Source organism: Cheilinus undulatus, linkage group 11 (genome assembly GCF_018320785.1).
Source record: "Cheilinus undulatus linkage group 11, ASM1832078v1, whole genome shotgun sequence".
In the NCBI taxonomy this organism is placed as follows: Eukaryota; Metazoa; Chordata; class Actinopteri; order Labriformes; family Labridae; genus Cheilinus; species Cheilinus undulatus.
The window spans coordinates 38,518,132-38,534,643 of NC_054875.1; the positions used below are offsets into that span (position 1 = coordinate 38,518,132).

A 16,512-nucleotide genomic window follows, 5' to 3' on the forward strand; every position below is an offset into this window, starting at 1 on the left:
GTCGCATTGTCCTCTTGACGACAATAAACATGGAGGAATATGCACGAGAACCCTGGTAAGATTAGTTTAAATGTTTGCCTTTTAATTTTTATTCAAGAAGGTTAACATCTGAAACAGTATTTTTTTTTCTTAATGGCATGTTAAAGAGGTTTTGAGGCATACATAGATAGCTTTGGAAGATTAGCGGATAAGCTAAGTGAACGGTCAGTTTTGTAGTAAAGGCTGTGGTCAGAATGTAGAGCCCACACCAAACTGGACTTTCTTACTTGTAACTGTTTAACAGGAGTTCAACATCAAGAATATAGTTATAAACAATTCTATGCAGATACATTTTAGATGTGTAAAGTGTTTAGCCCGGTTTAAATCTTACATACATGCTGCAGTATGTTGGTCAACTAATCCTGGCCCAGTTCCTTGTGTTTACACTATGTCTGTTATATAAATTAACTGAGGATTAACCAGCATGCTTTGATACTATTCAGTTACATTTGGTATTGAACTTATTCCAAACTAGGCTGTTCTATACTATATTATACACTTTAAAAAACGTTTTCCTTAATGCAATACACACTGTGTTTTGAAACTACAATTCTGTTACCTGGTTTATTTGTAAAAACATTAAGTATTAGTGATTTTACTCATGCCATGGTCACTTCGCCTTTAAACGTTGTGTTTAGTTACCTCTACATAGTTTCATTTGTATTCTAATTCGCCATTATTACTCTTCTTATTTGTGTTTTAATTGACCTAATTGTACTCCACGTACCTACAGGTTTAACATTCATGATAACATAAATGAGTATGGCATGGGCTTGCTCTCTTTGTGATGGATTTTGTGATAACATTTGATATGAACTGGTACTACAGAAACAGCTATTGAAGACTTTTAGGTGTCCTTGTACTGTATCAACAACCCTTTTTTGTTTCAGCTCAGTTTTGTTGTTTTGGCATTAGTTGTTTTTTGGGTAGTACATGGGTTGGGCAAAATCATTATTTTTGAAGATATTGATATATTTTGTGTATGATGACATGTTTTATGTTGATGCTGAAAACTGTGTACAGGAACCACTAACAGTAATCTGTCGGAAATGTTTAGTCTCAGTCAGAAAATAGCATTTTATTGATTTTATTTTGTTTAAGGAACATTATTTATTTAATACTATGTTTTTTTTTCCTGCGGACATAGTTCATTTTGACAGAGTTTTCCATTAACCTTGAATACCAGATAGACTTTTTTAAATATTCATTGCATGGGATATATTTTAAATCCATCCTGGCAACCACCCATACAAAGAGTTTAGGAAAGGCAGAACCTTTTAAAAATTCTTGCATGGTAATTAGACAAATGTGTCTGTCATAATCATTTTGAGCCAATCAGAGCAACAGGACAAAATGACGGAGTAGGCATGCGCAACTCCAGTAAGTAAACTACATGACGTGAGCTCCACCGTCAGTCAGTTGCTGTTGTTGTTTACTAATGGTGGTGCGTTTTGGTGAATCAAACTCATGCCAGAGCTAGACGGAAGAGGTGCAAAAACATCTCTCTGCCAAGAGAAGCTTTTAGTACTTGTGTTTCCATTACCCTTAGAAATGCACAAAATCTAAATAAAACCTCTCAAATATCGCAAAAAAGTTTTCATGCTCTCATGAGGTTTTTCAGACATTTTGATATAGAACTATATTGTAAAAGTGCAATGGAAACACTTTTTCCGCATGTACTAGTCACAGGATATAACGTATGGTGTCACGTGACCACTCATTCTGTGACAACATGGTGCGGTACATGTAGACAGAAGAGGAGACGGAGACTTTTCTTAACATCATACTTATACTCTTATACGTCGCTTTTGCCATACATACGGACTTTGCCTTTGAACTATCATCCTTTGCCTTCGTCTTTTGTTAAAAATTGGCAAGGCAACCGCTCTAGATGTAATCATAACCCTACCAACACGCAACAGGTTTTGAGCATCCAGCTTCCTTGCAGCAGAGTCTCGCGAGATGAGATTTTACGAGAATTGCAAGGCACATGCCAAAAACTCCCTTCAATGGAAACACATTCAAAGTGCAATTGTACGAAATTTAAGAATTATCACTTTTAATTTTGTGTAAAACTGTAATAGAAACACTGCAAGTGTGGCTGTTTGCACTTGTTTCTATAAAGAAATGTGGCACAGTTTTTTTTTTAAAGATTTATTTTTGGGCTTTTTCATGCCTTTATTTGATAGAGGAAGGACAGTGGATAGATTCGGAAACAGGGAAGAGAGTGGGGAGAGACATGAGGTAAAGGGCCACAGGCTGGATTCGAACCCAGGCTGCCCATGTACATGGTTAGCACCTTAAACCACTTGACCATCTGCGCTCCCAATGTGGCCCAGGTTTAATAAAACTGCCACTATACTATAATACACCCAGTACATGCATCAACTGAGGCAGCCATTGTTTACCAACTTGCAGTGCAACTAAACCACACCCATAGCTACAACCTTGTTCTTAAGATACAATTTTGGTCCATATTGCCCAGCCCTAAGTAGTTTCCATGTTACTGACACAATTCACTATCAGTGGATTGTTGAATGTTGTGAATGCTAAATAATCTTAATATCGTAGAGTGAATTCTGTCGTTGAATCAATGTTCTGTGTATGATAGATCTAGTATTTGGCTTTCTGTGTGTGATTCAATCTCTATTCTTTCCTAATTCTCTTCTTAATACAGTCCCTGGAGGATAGTTGATGACTGTGGCGGAGCGTTCACCATGGGTACAATTGGAGGAGGGGTGTTCCAGGCCATCAAAGGCTTCCGAAATGCTCCTGCAGTGAGTTGATAACTGTGCTAGTGTCATGTTTAAGATTTTAAAAGGCAAACTTTAACAGTGCACTCATGTTTCAGGGTGTGGGACACAGACTGAGAGGAAGTGCAAATGCAGTGAGAATACGAGCCCCACAGATTGGAGGTAAAGAGAAAAGGTCTCATCTAGTTCTTGGAGTCTTAATATTTTAAAGTCATATATCAGAGCCGAATTGTTTAATATGTTATTGATGTTACATGATTTACTTGAAAAAAGGGTATTTACTGGTAAAAAGGGCCCAAATAATTCACAGAATCAATTTTAAACCAGTGCTGCAAACACAAACTAGCTTCTATCTTGTGGTTTTTCAGGTAGCTTTGCTGTCTGGGGAGGCCTCTTCTCCACCATTGATTGTGGTTTAGTCCGCCTGAGAGGGAAAGAGGATCCTTGGAATTCCATCACAAGCGGAGCTCTGACTGGTGCCATATTAGCAGCACGCAGTAAGATGAAACCCATATTGTACCACTCCCTTGTCACTTACCATATCAGATTAATTAGTGTGATTCAATAAAATTAGCGTTTCCCTCCAGGTGGGCCGTTAACTATGGTGGGTTCTGCCATGATGGGGGGAATCCTGCTCGCTCTCATTGAGGGATTTGGGATCCTCCTAACCAGATACACAGCACAGCAGTTTCAGAACCGTAAGTAATGCAGAAAATGTAAGACATTTATCACTTCTGTTATCCCCTCTTGTTTTCCAGGATGTTTCCTCTCACAGTTTTTGTTTTCTCATATATAACACTATTGATTTGATTCTCACCTCTCTCATGGTGCCATGTTCAGCTAAAGGGCTGTTAAAAAACAACTGCATACTGTTTACCACAAAACAGCAGACAAGCTGGAAAATACCCATGCAAACAAATAATGTAAAGCTCAAGATTCAAACATTTTTCTCAGGACTTTAAGAGGATGTACACTATCTAACATACACCAGGTTTAAGGATAAGTAAATGCTTTACGATGCTGACATTGCTCTGTGGCTGCTTGGTGTCTAAATATTTTATTTGCCAACAAATGCCCCCATATTGAATTAAAGGTGATAACATGTCAGTGTCTTGCTCTGTACCTCTCAAACATCTTCGGATTAAAGAAAAAAGAACATCGAAAATAATGCTGTCTCTCAACGTTTGATCAATAAATCCCATATTCAAATTTTCTCATTACTATAAATCAGCCAGTCTTGCAAAACATGCAATAAGTGATGCACTTCTTTTTATAATGGAGAGCATACTGCAGCAATCTATTACAACCAAAGAACTGACACTCTAAAACAATCAAGGTAACTAACTTATCTTAATTTCATCTAAACAGGTCAAAACTAGGTAATTAAGCATAAAAACCCTTTCAGCTGTTGTACAGTGATTTTTGTTTATGAAATATTTATGAACTGTCTGATAAAAATCGAGTAATTTTAGTTAATAGTATAATTTGGAACTTAAAAGGCATTAGACGTCTTATTTTTGTGCTGTATTTATGTTGAAAAGGATTCGTAGATCACTGCCTTCTGTTTTTATTCACATTTCGATCAATCAATCTTTATTTGTATAGCACTTTTCATACAAAACTATGTAGCACAAAGTGCTTTACACACAAATAAAAGAAAAGAAAAATACATCACTTCACCCTACTCCAGCCTTCCTTACCCTGCCCTTTCCTTGACCCCACCCTGCACCATCCTTCACCCTTCTTCCCCACCCCATAGTCAAAACACAACATTTGCAAAATGATCATGAATAATAGATTCTGTAAGAAGAGGAACTTGCATACTGAGAAAACACTATCTTAAAATTCTAAATGGGGAAACACTGGAAGTTAAAATTTAGAAACAAGGGGGCCAGGTGGTCTAGTGGTTTAAGACACGCCCCATGCACGTGGGCGGCCCGGGTTCAAATCCAGCCTGAGGCCCTTAGCCGCATGTCTCTCCCCCACTCTCGTCCCTGTCTTTGACTCTGTCCACTGTCCCCCTCTATCAAATAAAGGCACAAAAATGCCCAAAAAATAAATAAAAACAAAGTAACATGTCTATATTTTTAAAATGATTATTTATTTAATCAATCTTTATTTATTTATTTATTCTTTAATTATTACTGTACAGACAAAGACAAATATCACGGTAACATGTTACTTTTTTTTTTTTTTTTTAAATGTATCTTATTATGATCATGATCATCTGAATCTGTCCTTTTTATTTTGATAATTTAACACGTCCATGTTTAAGATGGAACATGGACGAGGTTTACAGCCAAGACTGATTGTATACTGGGGGAGGGTTCTTTATGTATGTATGCAATATTAATTGATAACCAAAATAATTGTAAATTATAAAAAAAAATAACATAAAAAGACATTTGAAATAATAAGAATGAATAAAAATGAAATGAAAACAGAATAAAAAGATACTAAAATAAGATTAAAAACATTATAAGATAGCTCAATAAAATAAGTCTAGAACACATAAAAAGCAATCAGTAAATTATGATAAGAGGATAAACTACTAAAAGATAGTCCTGACATTAAAATACAGAGACAAAAGCTAAAAGGGTTAGACAAACTAAGATGATGTAAAATTCAGTTAAAGGCCGGACTAAAAAGGTAGGTTTTTGAGTTTGCTTTTGAACCGTGATTACATTTGACACAGCATCCTCACTTTTTTTGGAATTGGGGTTTGTAGGTGGATGCAAAGCTTTGCTGCTTGGTCTGTCTTAAATCTTATTAGTGTATCCTCCGTGTCCTTGGATAAGCACGACACATCAGGCTTGCACACCACAGGTGACACTTGATTTCTGCTCGGTGCAGGTAGCATCAAGAATAATGGACCATGAGACCATTTTTGGTGAGAAACAGATAGTGAACGGATCAAAAAGAGTAGAGGAATGACCACAAATTATATCAAAATTAGCGGGAAAAAGGAATTAAATGAAAAGATTACAGGTCAACAATAGAAAAATATGTGTGAAGCTATCTTTGATATTTTTGGTTCTAAGTGCTGCCGTGAGTCTGGTTGGAAGAGCTGTGTTTGCTGTTTTAGTTCAATATTGTATATATGAGATCTCTACATGCTAAAGAGGTTGTGGGTATAATGAGGCAGAGCAGTTTCATATTTTCTGGAGAAGCCCAAAGCTACAACTGCTATGGAAACAATATCTGGACAGAAAAAATAGCAGGATGTGACAGGTACCTGTGGAAAATATTTACACAGGCGGCAACAAAGGCTATCATCTGTAAATGGTCACAGAAATATCCACAATAAACAGCTGGGTTGCAGTTATCTAGGAAATTAATGAGATGGAAAGACTGACTGTCCTACTGAGACTGAGATGATTTATACAGTACAAGATGGGCCTAATGTAAATTATATTTGACAGGATGAATAACACGCTTGGTGGTCTGTCTCAGACATTCTCACCTTATTAAAATGTTATGTGCATCTCCTTTACAGCCAGCTCTGATTACAACACAAATCATGTGTAAACCCAATGCAACTTAGGCTGTAGCCTTCGAATTTAGCATTTTTGATGTCTGATATTGTAACAACTGTTTTATTAATGTTGTTATTTCTTACTCAAAAGATTTGAAAACAAGTACAAAAAAGAGAGGGGTGTTGTTGTGCTGTGGAGCCTTTATGACTAATTAACCATGATGTTAATAAGCATACACAGTCATGTGCATTAGTTTTAGGCATGTAGGGTGCTAAGGATTCATCCCTGGCTGCAGTGTGCCGGGGGCTGGAGAAGGGGTGTCAACGCACTTGTGTGTTGCTCGGCAGCCAAGGTCAAGCTCGACGGCATTTCTTTCATTTTGGCCTTTTCACCCTTGGTGATATGCCTTTGGGGCCCTCAAGACATCCACAGCATCACCAGGGGCTTGTACCACATCCTTAAAAGTGTGGACTTTGTGGCCCAAACATGCGTAAAGGTTCTGCACAGTGCTGTATGTTTAAAAGTGGATCCACTTAAGATCCTAATATCTCTTGTGTCTTCTATTTGGTTCAGGAAGTCAGCTGGTTCTCCTTGCATGGCACAACTGTGACAAAACTCCATCACTGTGCGTCGTAATGCAGTGGTATTAAGGGGATGAGGCTGTATCTCTTCCCCTGTGTGGTAGCAGGGCTAATGATTGGAATAATGGAGGAAAAAAAACATTAATGACACATGTTTGAGCCTCTGAGTGAAACATGATCAAACTGAAGTAAACTCCTTATGTTCACTGAGAACACAGAGCTAAGAAAAGCAAACCCATGGTCTGTTGAACACATCATTTCATCTTTGAAGTTTGTCAAAGCTGTACGTGTTTCTGGCAACAAGGATTTTGATTTTTTGTTGTAGGACGAGGTCAGATGCTCCTGAAAACATTCCCTTCATTCAGTCTGGTACCATGCACAGAACCGAGACTGAGGCAAGAACACAGTTATTGAAACATTTATCATTTCCAGCAGCGCTTTAGCTATTTTGAGATCTTAAAAAGTCTTCTGACGAGGACGGCTTCTTCTGTTAAATGTAGAAAGTCACTGACCTGAACAAGTGAACAAGATTCGCTGAGGGTTAATGGATCCGTCTGAATCGCCACAGAAACTCTAATATTTTTGTCTTCTTCTGGTTTTCTGCAGCTATTCCCTTTGCAGAGGACCCCAGTCAGCTACCTCCTAAGGACGGGGGTCCACAGCAGCAGCAGCAGCAGGGAGCAAAGGGGGAGTTTCAGTAGAGCAGCACAGGCTGAGGCCAGAAGAAGAGCCACTGGACACCGAAGCCGGTATCAGGAGGAGCAGGAGATGAAGACGGGCCCTGTCTGTGGTGTCAAACACTTGCACTATGCGATTTTACCTCAGGGGAAAATGACTGTGTGTTTTAGTTATTTATACTGTATGTGAATGCTTTTATGTGAATCAGGATCCTTGTGGCAAACCTCATGTTTGAATCTTTAGGATCTCACACTATATTTCTGTCAATGGTTAAACTTATCCTCAAACCCTTGAGGATTATATTTAAAAATCCAAGGTGGCTGATGTGCTTTAGCACTAAACTAACCAGACCTTAGTTTACATTATTGAGGTCAAGTGTTTGCTCTGTTAAACAATGAAGCACTAGGAACTGAATGCTGGAACTAGCTACCAAGCTAAGTAGCCTGCTGCTTTCTCTCTCAAGTATTGACCTGCTTGGTTCTGACATTCAGCAGCTTTTCAGGTTATGACTTTACTATGGAAATGGCAAAAAATGAAGTGTCTTAGTCATAACCAGAACTTTTTTGGTTACATGCACACTGAAATTAATTTGATTGTAAAACCTTAAAAAAACCTGAGATATCAAAGAAATTGTTTGAGACATGGTGATGCCTGCTGTCCAAGAGTGAGACAAATAGGTAGCTTAGCTTAGTTCTGATCAAAGACAACTAATCTCTTAATTATTTTAGTAAAACTACAACACAAATTCCAAAAAAATGGGGTGCTCTCTAAAATGTAAATAAAAACAGAAAGCACTTATTTTCAGATCTCATAAACCCATATTTTATTCACAATAGTACATAAATAATATCAGATACTGAAACACAGATATTTACCATTTCATGAAAAATATTAGTTGATTGTGAATTTCCAGGCAGAGAACCCTAACCCCTAACCCTAAAAAAGTAGGGACAGGGCAACAAAAGTAAGTGGTACTGATGGAAAACCGCTAGAGTAGCATTTTCCATCCATCCATCCATCTTCATCCGCTTATCCAAGGTCGGGTTGTGGGGGCAGCAGCCTAAGCAAGGAAGCCCAGACTTCCCTCTCCCCAGCAACTTCGTCCAGCTCTTCCCGGGGGATCCAAAGGCGTTCCCACGCCAGCTGAGTGACATAGTCTCTCCAGCATGTCCTGAGTCTTCCCCGGTGCCTCCTCCCAGTGGGACCTGCCCGGAACAACTTACCAGGGAGGCGTCCAGCAGGCATCCGGACCAGATGCCCGAGCCACCTCATCTGGCTCCTCTCAACGCGGAGGAGCAGCGGCTCTACTCCAAGTTTCTCCCAGATGGCCGAGCTTCTCACCCTGTCTCTAAGGGAGAGCCCAGACACCCTGCGGAGGAAACTCATTTCAGCTGCCTGTATCCATGATCTGGTTCTTTCGGTCACAACCCACAGTTAGTGACCATAGGTGAGGGTAGGAACGTGGATCGACCAGTAAATCGAGAGCTTCGCATTTCAACTCAGCTCTTTCTTCACCATGACAGACTGATGCAAAGGCCGCATCACTGCCGACGCCGCACCGATCCACCTGTCAATTTCCTGTTCCATTCTTCCCTCACTCGTGAACAAGACCCCGAGATACTTGACCTCCTCCACTTGGGGCAGGATCTCATTCCCAACCTGGAGAGGGCATTCCAAAATGCCCCCAAATAGACCTTTCCAGGAAGGCTGAGAAGTGTGATCCTCCTATAATTGGAACACACCCTCCAGTCCCCCTTTTTTAAAGAGGGGAAGCACCACCCCAATCTTCCAGTCCAGGGGCACTGTCCCTGATGTCCATGCAATGTTGCAAAGGCGTGTCAACCAAGACAGCCCTACAACATCCAGAACCTTGAGGAACTTAGGGCGGATCTCATCCACCCCAGGGGCCCTGCCACTGAGGAGCTTTTTGACCACCTAGGCGACCTCAGCCCCCGAGATAGAAGAGCCCACACCTGAGCCCCCAGACTCTGCTTCCTCACCAGCAGTCGTGTTGATGGGATTGAGGAGGTCTTTGAAGTATTCCCTCCACCGACCCACAACGTCCTGAGTTGAGGTCAGCAGTGCACCATCCCCACCATACAAGGTGTTGACAATGCACTGCTTCCCTCTCCTGAGATGCCGGATGCTGGTCCAACATCTTAGAGGCACGGAACATGGCCCACTCAGACTCAATGTCCCCTGCCTCCCCCAGAACGTGGTTGAAGCTCTGTTGGAGGTGAGAGTTGAAACACCTTCTGACAGGGGACTCCGCCAGACATTCCCAGCAGACCCTCACCATACGTTTGGGCCTGCCAGGTCTGACCTGCATCCTTCCCCACCAGCAGAGCCAACTCACCACCAGGTGGTGATCAGTTGACAGCTCCGCCCCTCTCTTTACCCGAGTGTCCAGGACATGTGGCCAAAGTCAGATGATACAACTACAAATTCGGTCATGGAACTGCGACCTAGGGTGTTCTGGTGCCAAGTGCACATGTAGATACCCTTATGCCTGAACATGGTGTTCGCTATAGACATTCCATGACGAGCACACAAGTCCAGCAACAGAACACCACTCAGGTTCAGATCAGGGGGGCTGTTGCTACCAATCACCCCCTTCCAGGTTTCACTGTCATTGCCCACATGAGCATTGAAGTCTCCCCGCAGAACGAGGGAGTCCCTAGAAGGAGCGCTCTACAGCACCCCCTCCAGCTACTCCAAAATGGGTGGGTACTCTGTGCTGCCGTTGGTTCATACTCACAAACAACAGTCAGAACCCACCGAAGGCGGAGGGAGGCTACCCTCTCGTCCACCGGGGTAAACCCCAATGTACAGGCTGCCAGCCTGAGGGCAATCAGTATGCCCACATCTGCTCGGCGCCTCTCACCAAGGGCAACTCCAAGGTGGAAAAGAGTCCAACCCCTCTCAAGAGGATTGGTTCCAGAACCCAAACTGTGCGTCAAGGTGAGACCAACTATATCTAGCTGGTACCGCTCAGCCTCACGCACAGGCTCAGGCTCCTTCCCCACTAGAGAGGTGACATTCATAGTCCTTAGAGCCAGCTTCTGCAGCCGAGGATCGGACACCAGGGTCCCTGCCTTTGGCTGCCACCCAGCTCACACTGCACCCGACCTCTATGGCTCCTCCTACAGGTGGTGAGTCCATTGGAAGGGGGGGCCCACATTGGCTCTTTGGGCTGTGCTCAGCCGGGCCCCATGGGTGCAGGCCCGGCCACCAGGCGCTCGCCATCGAGCCCCACTCCCAGAGCCTGGTTCCAGGAGGGGACCCCAGTGACCCGCGTCCGGGCAGGGGAGAGTGGAAACCGTCCCACTGTTCCGCCATATGAGGAGACCCTACCAGTGGCATGAAGCCCCTGACAACTTAGGTCCTAGGATCATTGAGACACTCAAACCCCTCCACCACGATAAGGTGGCAGCTCAGGGAGAGGTGGAGGAGCATTTTGCAACTAATAATGAGCTCTACTGGTAACATGTCGCTAACATGACTGGGTGTGAAAGGAGCATTTTAAAAAGGCAGAGTCTCTCAGAAATAAAGATGGGCAGAGGATGAACATTTTTGATCCACAGTTTTAGACACGGTTTTTAGAGGATAAGACAACCTCTGTGCATCTTTGCTTCTGAGAGGTTTACCAATCTGCTTAAACTGTCAAAGAATTATGGAAATCTTCAAAAAAAAAAAAAAAGATCATCCAACTTTGTCAACTAATACTATGACAACAATTGTTCATCCCCACACTTATTTTCCATGAGAAAGACTAGGCTAAGACTAGCCAAAAATAGATTTTTGATGGCTAAAACTGACAAAAAGTTGTTTTAGTTTTCGTCAAGATGACTTAAATTAGACTAAAATATAATTTAGTTTTCGTCAGACATTCATAATCCATGATATTTCTCCACTGTGGGTAAATCTGTCAAAAGACAATCTATCTGCAGCTCCTAAGCCTCTCAGCTGTAGAAAGCAGGGACCCTAAGTTTGGCAGAGTGCATAGAACACACTGCAATGGTTTGGCACCTGATTTAGGAAAGAGAATAAATGTTTGGACTAAAAGTAAAGACTAAAATGTGAGGACTTTTTATGGACTAAAACCAGACTAAACTATAAAGCCTAGAAGTGACTTAAATGTGACTAAAACTAAAATTGGGACTCAAATTGAAAATAGCTGTCAAAATTAGCACTGCTTCTGAGAGACTCTGCCTCTCTAAATGCTCCTTTTATACCCAGTCATGTTACTGACTGATTGCCAAATAACCCAATTATTTGCATATTACTCCTCCAGCTGTTTTTCATTAGTACATCTTAAATTTCCAGCCTTTTGCTGCCGATTGAGTTTTACCATGGAGAGCTGCCTGAGGATGCTCTAAGTCTTAGCTGATAGGTACATTTTTATTGACATTTTACAGATCATTTTCAGAGCTTAACAAACCTCTCTGCATCCTTTGTTTGTCGTATCTTTTAGTGAGATATTGCTTTGTCCTGCAGATTATCTTGCATGTTTGTTGAGTTATCTTTTATCCTAGAAGGATGAGCTGAATTTTTTTTCTGTTTCTGCATTAATTAAAACATGAAGGAGTGAAGAGCTAAATTGCTCGCACAGTATAGTAAGTTAGTTTTATTGCAGCTGCTGTCACTTTGGTTTCAGCTTCATCCGTCAAGCAACAGAGCACTTTTCAAATTTTACTTTCTTTAAAAGTAGCATCTGCACACAGCAGACGGCATGCACTATGAGCCTGTCTTTTTGCTTTTAAACTTTGTATGGAAAGAAATGTGTAATTTATTATTTATTAAATGTATCTATCTTGCAAACTCAAAGAAATAAAGACACCAAATCTTCTTTAAGACTTTGGAAACTTGTAATTTATTCAAAAAGACCATGGCAACAGAGTGGCATGCTGTTTTATATGATTAGATTTTGAGAGCTACATATCAGATATGATGTTAAAATCATGAATTAACTGTGATTAACCACATTTTTTGGAAAGCTGAGTTCAATTCCACCTGCCAGGCCCAAGTCTGATTACTGCCAGGTCTGCTGGATCAAGAAATCACTTTAATAGAACCTGTCAGACAAAGTGAAGTAGGCTACAAGATCTCAGAAAGCAACACATCATGCCATGATCTAAAGAAATTCAAAAAGTGATGAGAAATTCATTGGCATCTGTCAGTCTGGAAAGGGTTACAAAGCCATTTCTAAGGGTTTGGGACTCCAGTGAACCATAGTGAGAGCCAGGTTCTTAGTTACCTTTCTTACTAAGGCCTTTCTCCAACTATTTCTCAGTTTGGCCAGGTGACCAGCTCTCTGAAGAGTTCTGGTTGTGCCAAACTTCTTCCATTTGAGAATTAGGGAGGCTACAGTAATCTTGGGAGCCTTCAGTGTAACAGATGTTTTTTGTAGCCGTCTAAATCATGTCCAATCTATTTAATTTACCACAGGTGGACTTAAATCAAATTGAAGAAACATCTCAGCAAGGATCAAGAAAAAATGAGAGGCATCTAAGCCAAATTTCAAGCATTGTTGCAAAGGGTCTGAATACTTATATTGGTGTGATATTTCAGGGTTTTTTTAATATATAAATTTACAAAAAAATCGAAAATTCTGCTTTCACTTTGTCATCATGGGTCACTGGGTGTAGATTAGTGAGCATAAAAATGTTTTTTCGGCTGCAACATAAAACTGAAAAAGTGCAGAGGGGCTGAATACTTTCTGAATGCACGGTAGATCATGTTGTTATTCCCTGTGAAAGCGCGCCCCCTGCCGCCTCTCCCTCGGCACTGCTACCACCGGCTGCTTCTGTCCAAGGTGCTGAAATAGTTTCTTCTATATTCAGAGGTTTCACACCAAATTTTCTGTGTTGCTTTCACATTCAGCTTCCCTCGTTTCTGTTTAGCCATATATTTCTAACAACCCCACCGTCCAGCGGCTCAGGTCCACCTCCACCTTGAAAGATTTCTACAGTCATCCTTTTAAACGGCTCAGCTCGTTTAATCCTGACGCCTGACCACCGCGGATATGCATGCGGACTCGTTTGTTTTAATATTATGCCTGTGCAGAGTGAACAGTAATTACAGTTTTCATTTAGAGGCGTAAGAAACTACTAGAAACCGGCTTTAATTGGATTTCTGCTCTTCGGGCAGGCGGGGAGTAGGGTGGCCCGCAGCCTCTCAGATGCCTCGGCGGGCTGCGTGTGCATGTGAAATGACACGCTGCACATGCCCCTGTTTTATTTTATATCTACAAAGTTCTTTCTTTGACTTTGGGCCATATTCAAATCTGTGATCCACTGCGTGTCGCAGAAACCCCAAGGAGTTAATGGTGGGTTTTTTGAAGTGATTTCGTGGTGATAAACTGCGGACATGGATGCAGCAAAGAAAGGTAAGCTCTCTTTGAACTGTTTTTTTAGATTTGCACGTACAGAGAGAAAGTTAGCTCCTCAAAAGTTAGCATAACAAAAGTGTTTAAGCCAGCTGTGTCGAATGGAAACAGTCGAAAACTGCCTCTATAAGTAGCTAATATTCTTCTGATACAGTCGTTATATTCAATGAAGTCGACTAGCTTGATTTGCAAAGTTTCTCGTGCTTGTTTACTCCAGTTAAAATGAAAATGCATCCCATTGTGCACTTTTACAACAACCACGTGCAAGACTTGCATCACTTTTAGCATCAGTTAAAATCAGCTCATATTTTTGGCCATTCCTTTGTGCATTTCTCACGGCCTTGATAGTTAATGCACCTGCAGGATTATTCTCCGTGCAGGGCCTTGTCAACAGGTGTTCATGGGCCTACAAGGGGATAGTACTGGGCTAAGTGCCATGCTGCTCCCATTAAAGAAGTAGGTCACATCTGGTCTTATAATTTGCAGCCTTCAGCAAAGAATACCTGTCTGTTACTCCAGCCAAGGGTCAAATCTTTCTTATGTTAGATAATAAGATGAGGGATAATATATGCACTGCATGAAGGCAGTGGGATAAAAGTTGTTTACCTATTACAACTGTGCACCAGGCTACACTTTAATGATAGCTTAAATTTCCCTCAGTACAACAGGCCTACCCTTTTAAAAAGTGTTCACCCCTTTTATTGATTTTATAAATCAATCATGGTCAATTTAATTTGGCTTTTTCACCAGAAAAAATACAGAAAATCCCTTAATGTCAAAGTGAAAACAGATTTATACAAGGTAATGTTGATTAAGTAAAAATATGTAATGAAAAATAAATATTCACCCCTTTTAAAGTGGCTGAGCTTATTCAACAGGTCCAGCCAATTGGTGCTAGTAGTCTCACAATTAGTGAAATAGGGATCACCTGATTGCGGTAAATGTGTCCCAGGTGATAGTAGTAAAAAGACACCTGTGTCTGGAGGGTCAAGTCACTGGTTAGTCAGTATTCCTTGCTACCATTACACGATGAAGACAAAAGAACACTCCATGCACCTCAGAGCAAAAGTGAAGGAAAAGTATAAGTCAGGGTATGGATACAAAATAAATTCCAAGACACCAAACATCCACCAGAGTTCATGAAATCCATCATCAAAGGCACATGTGTAAATCTGCAGAGAGCAGGCTGTCCTCTCAAACTGAGTGACCGTGCAAGATGGAGACTAGAGAGGCCACCAAGACACCTATGACTACATTAAGTTTCAAGCTTCAGCAGCTGAAATGGGAGAGACTGTGCATAGAACAACTGTTGCCTGGGCTCTTCACCAGTCGAAGCATCATGGGAGAGGCACAAAGAGAAAGCCACTGTTGAAAAAAAATCATGTTAAATCTCAACTAGAGTCTGTCAAAAGGAATGTAGAAGACTATGGTCAAGTGAAAGAAAATTCTTTGGTTGAAAGAGAATAAAATGGTGCTTTTTGGCCATTAGACAAGGCACTATATTTGGCGGACATCAGCACATCACCACAAATACACCATCCCCAATGTGAAGCATGGTGGTGGCAGCATCATGCTGTGGGGATGCTACTCAGCAGTCTTGCCCTTGAAGGCTTGCAAACGTGGAGGGTAAAATAAATGCAGTAATATATAAGAAAATCCTGGAGGACAATCTTGTTCAGTCTGCAGGACTGCAAGAAAACCACAGTTTCTTCTAGAGTGACCCAGTCAAAACCCAGACCTCAATTAAATAGAGAATTTGTGGCTGGACTTGAAAGGGGCTTTTCACGCCTGATCCCTGTGCAACCTGACAGAGCGTGGGCAGTTTTGCAAAGAAGAATGATGTAAAATTACAGTGTCCAGATGTGCAGGCCTGATTGAGACCTATCCACACAAACTCAGTGCTGTGATTCCAGCCAAAGGTGATTCTACTAAATACTGATTTGAAGGGGAGTGAATATTTATGCAGTCACTCATTTCACATGACATATTTTAAGTAACTGACACTATTTTGTAGAAATTAGTTTGCACTTTGATAATAAAGATTTTTTTGTCAGAATAGTCAAATTATATTTACCATGATTGATTTATAAAATCAATAAATGGATAAAACATCCAAGTGCTGAGTACTTTTAATAGGCACTAAGTTAAACCGTTTAGAATGACTTAATAATCATAAGTAGTGATCTAATGTTTCTCTTAGTTTTCACTCAGGTGTAAGGATTCTCAAACATGATTAATGTACTGTTTATTCTGTTGGCAGATGCCCCACCTGCGGGCGATGCAGGGAAATCAGACACCCTGGGGTCGACTGGCTCGGCCAGGAAAAGGGGAGGGGGAGCCAAGAAGGCGATGCAGGCCAACAAATCGGCCCTCAGAGCCCCCCGAGCCCTCTGCTGCCTCACTCTCAGCAACCCCATCCGCATGGCAGCGCTGGCTTTGGTGGAGTGGAAATATCCTTTGCTGGCAGTGTTCGAATGCACAGTGATTTATGTGTGGTAATGTCCTGAATGATAAAAATGACATGTCCATGAGAATATGTTGCACTGCTGAATGATGCATTTCTAGAACATGCATTCGCGAGACGTCTCGTTTCTCAG

General features: G+C 41.3%; 2 protein-coding genes across 2 annotated transcripts in view; both read left to right on the forward strand.

Moving 5' to 3' along the window:
- Positions 1-2: 2 nt before the first annotated feature.
- timm17b (translocase of inner mitochondrial membrane 17 homolog B (yeast)) lies at positions 3-8,784 on the forward strand. The gene is made up of 6 exons (XM_041799661.1): positions 3-55; positions 2,717-2,816; positions 2,891-2,954; positions 3,161-3,289; positions 3,380-3,490; positions 7,456-8,784. Exons 1-6 carry the CDS (start codon positions 30-32, stop codon positions 7,548-7,550), a joined length of 525 nt encoding a protein of 174 aa, XP_041655595.1. The 5' UTR covers positions 3-29; the 3' UTR covers positions 7,551-8,784.
- A 5,112-nt stretch (positions 8,785-13,896) lies between these two features.
- cacna1fa (calcium channel, voltage-dependent, L type, alpha 1F subunit a) overlaps positions 13,897-16,512 on the forward strand; it is a 34,964-nt gene continuing 32,348 nt past the window's right edge. Inside the window, exons 1-2 of the mRNA XM_041798369.1 lie at positions 13,897-13,915; positions 16,176-16,381. Of these exons, the coding sequence (XP_041654303.1) occupies positions 13,897-13,915; positions 16,176-16,381 (225 nt within the window). The remainder of the gene's footprint in view (positions 13,916-16,175; positions 16,382-16,512) is intronic.

What these genes read in the sequence shown, in the direction of transcription:
- timm17b (XM_041799661.1), top strand. Translation starts at nt 30, where the DNA reads ATGGAGGAATATGCACGAGAACCCTG. An exon ending in ACGAGCCCCACAGATTGGAG is followed by an intron (nt 2,955 to 3,160) that starts GTAAAGAGAAAA and finishes GTGGTTTTTCAG; the next exon opens with GTAGCTTTGCTGTCTGGGGA. An exon ending in TGCCATATTAGCAGCACGCA is followed by an intron (nt 3,290 to 3,379) that starts GTAAGATGAAAC and finishes GTTTCCCTCCAG; the next exon opens with GTGGGCCGTTAACTATGGTG.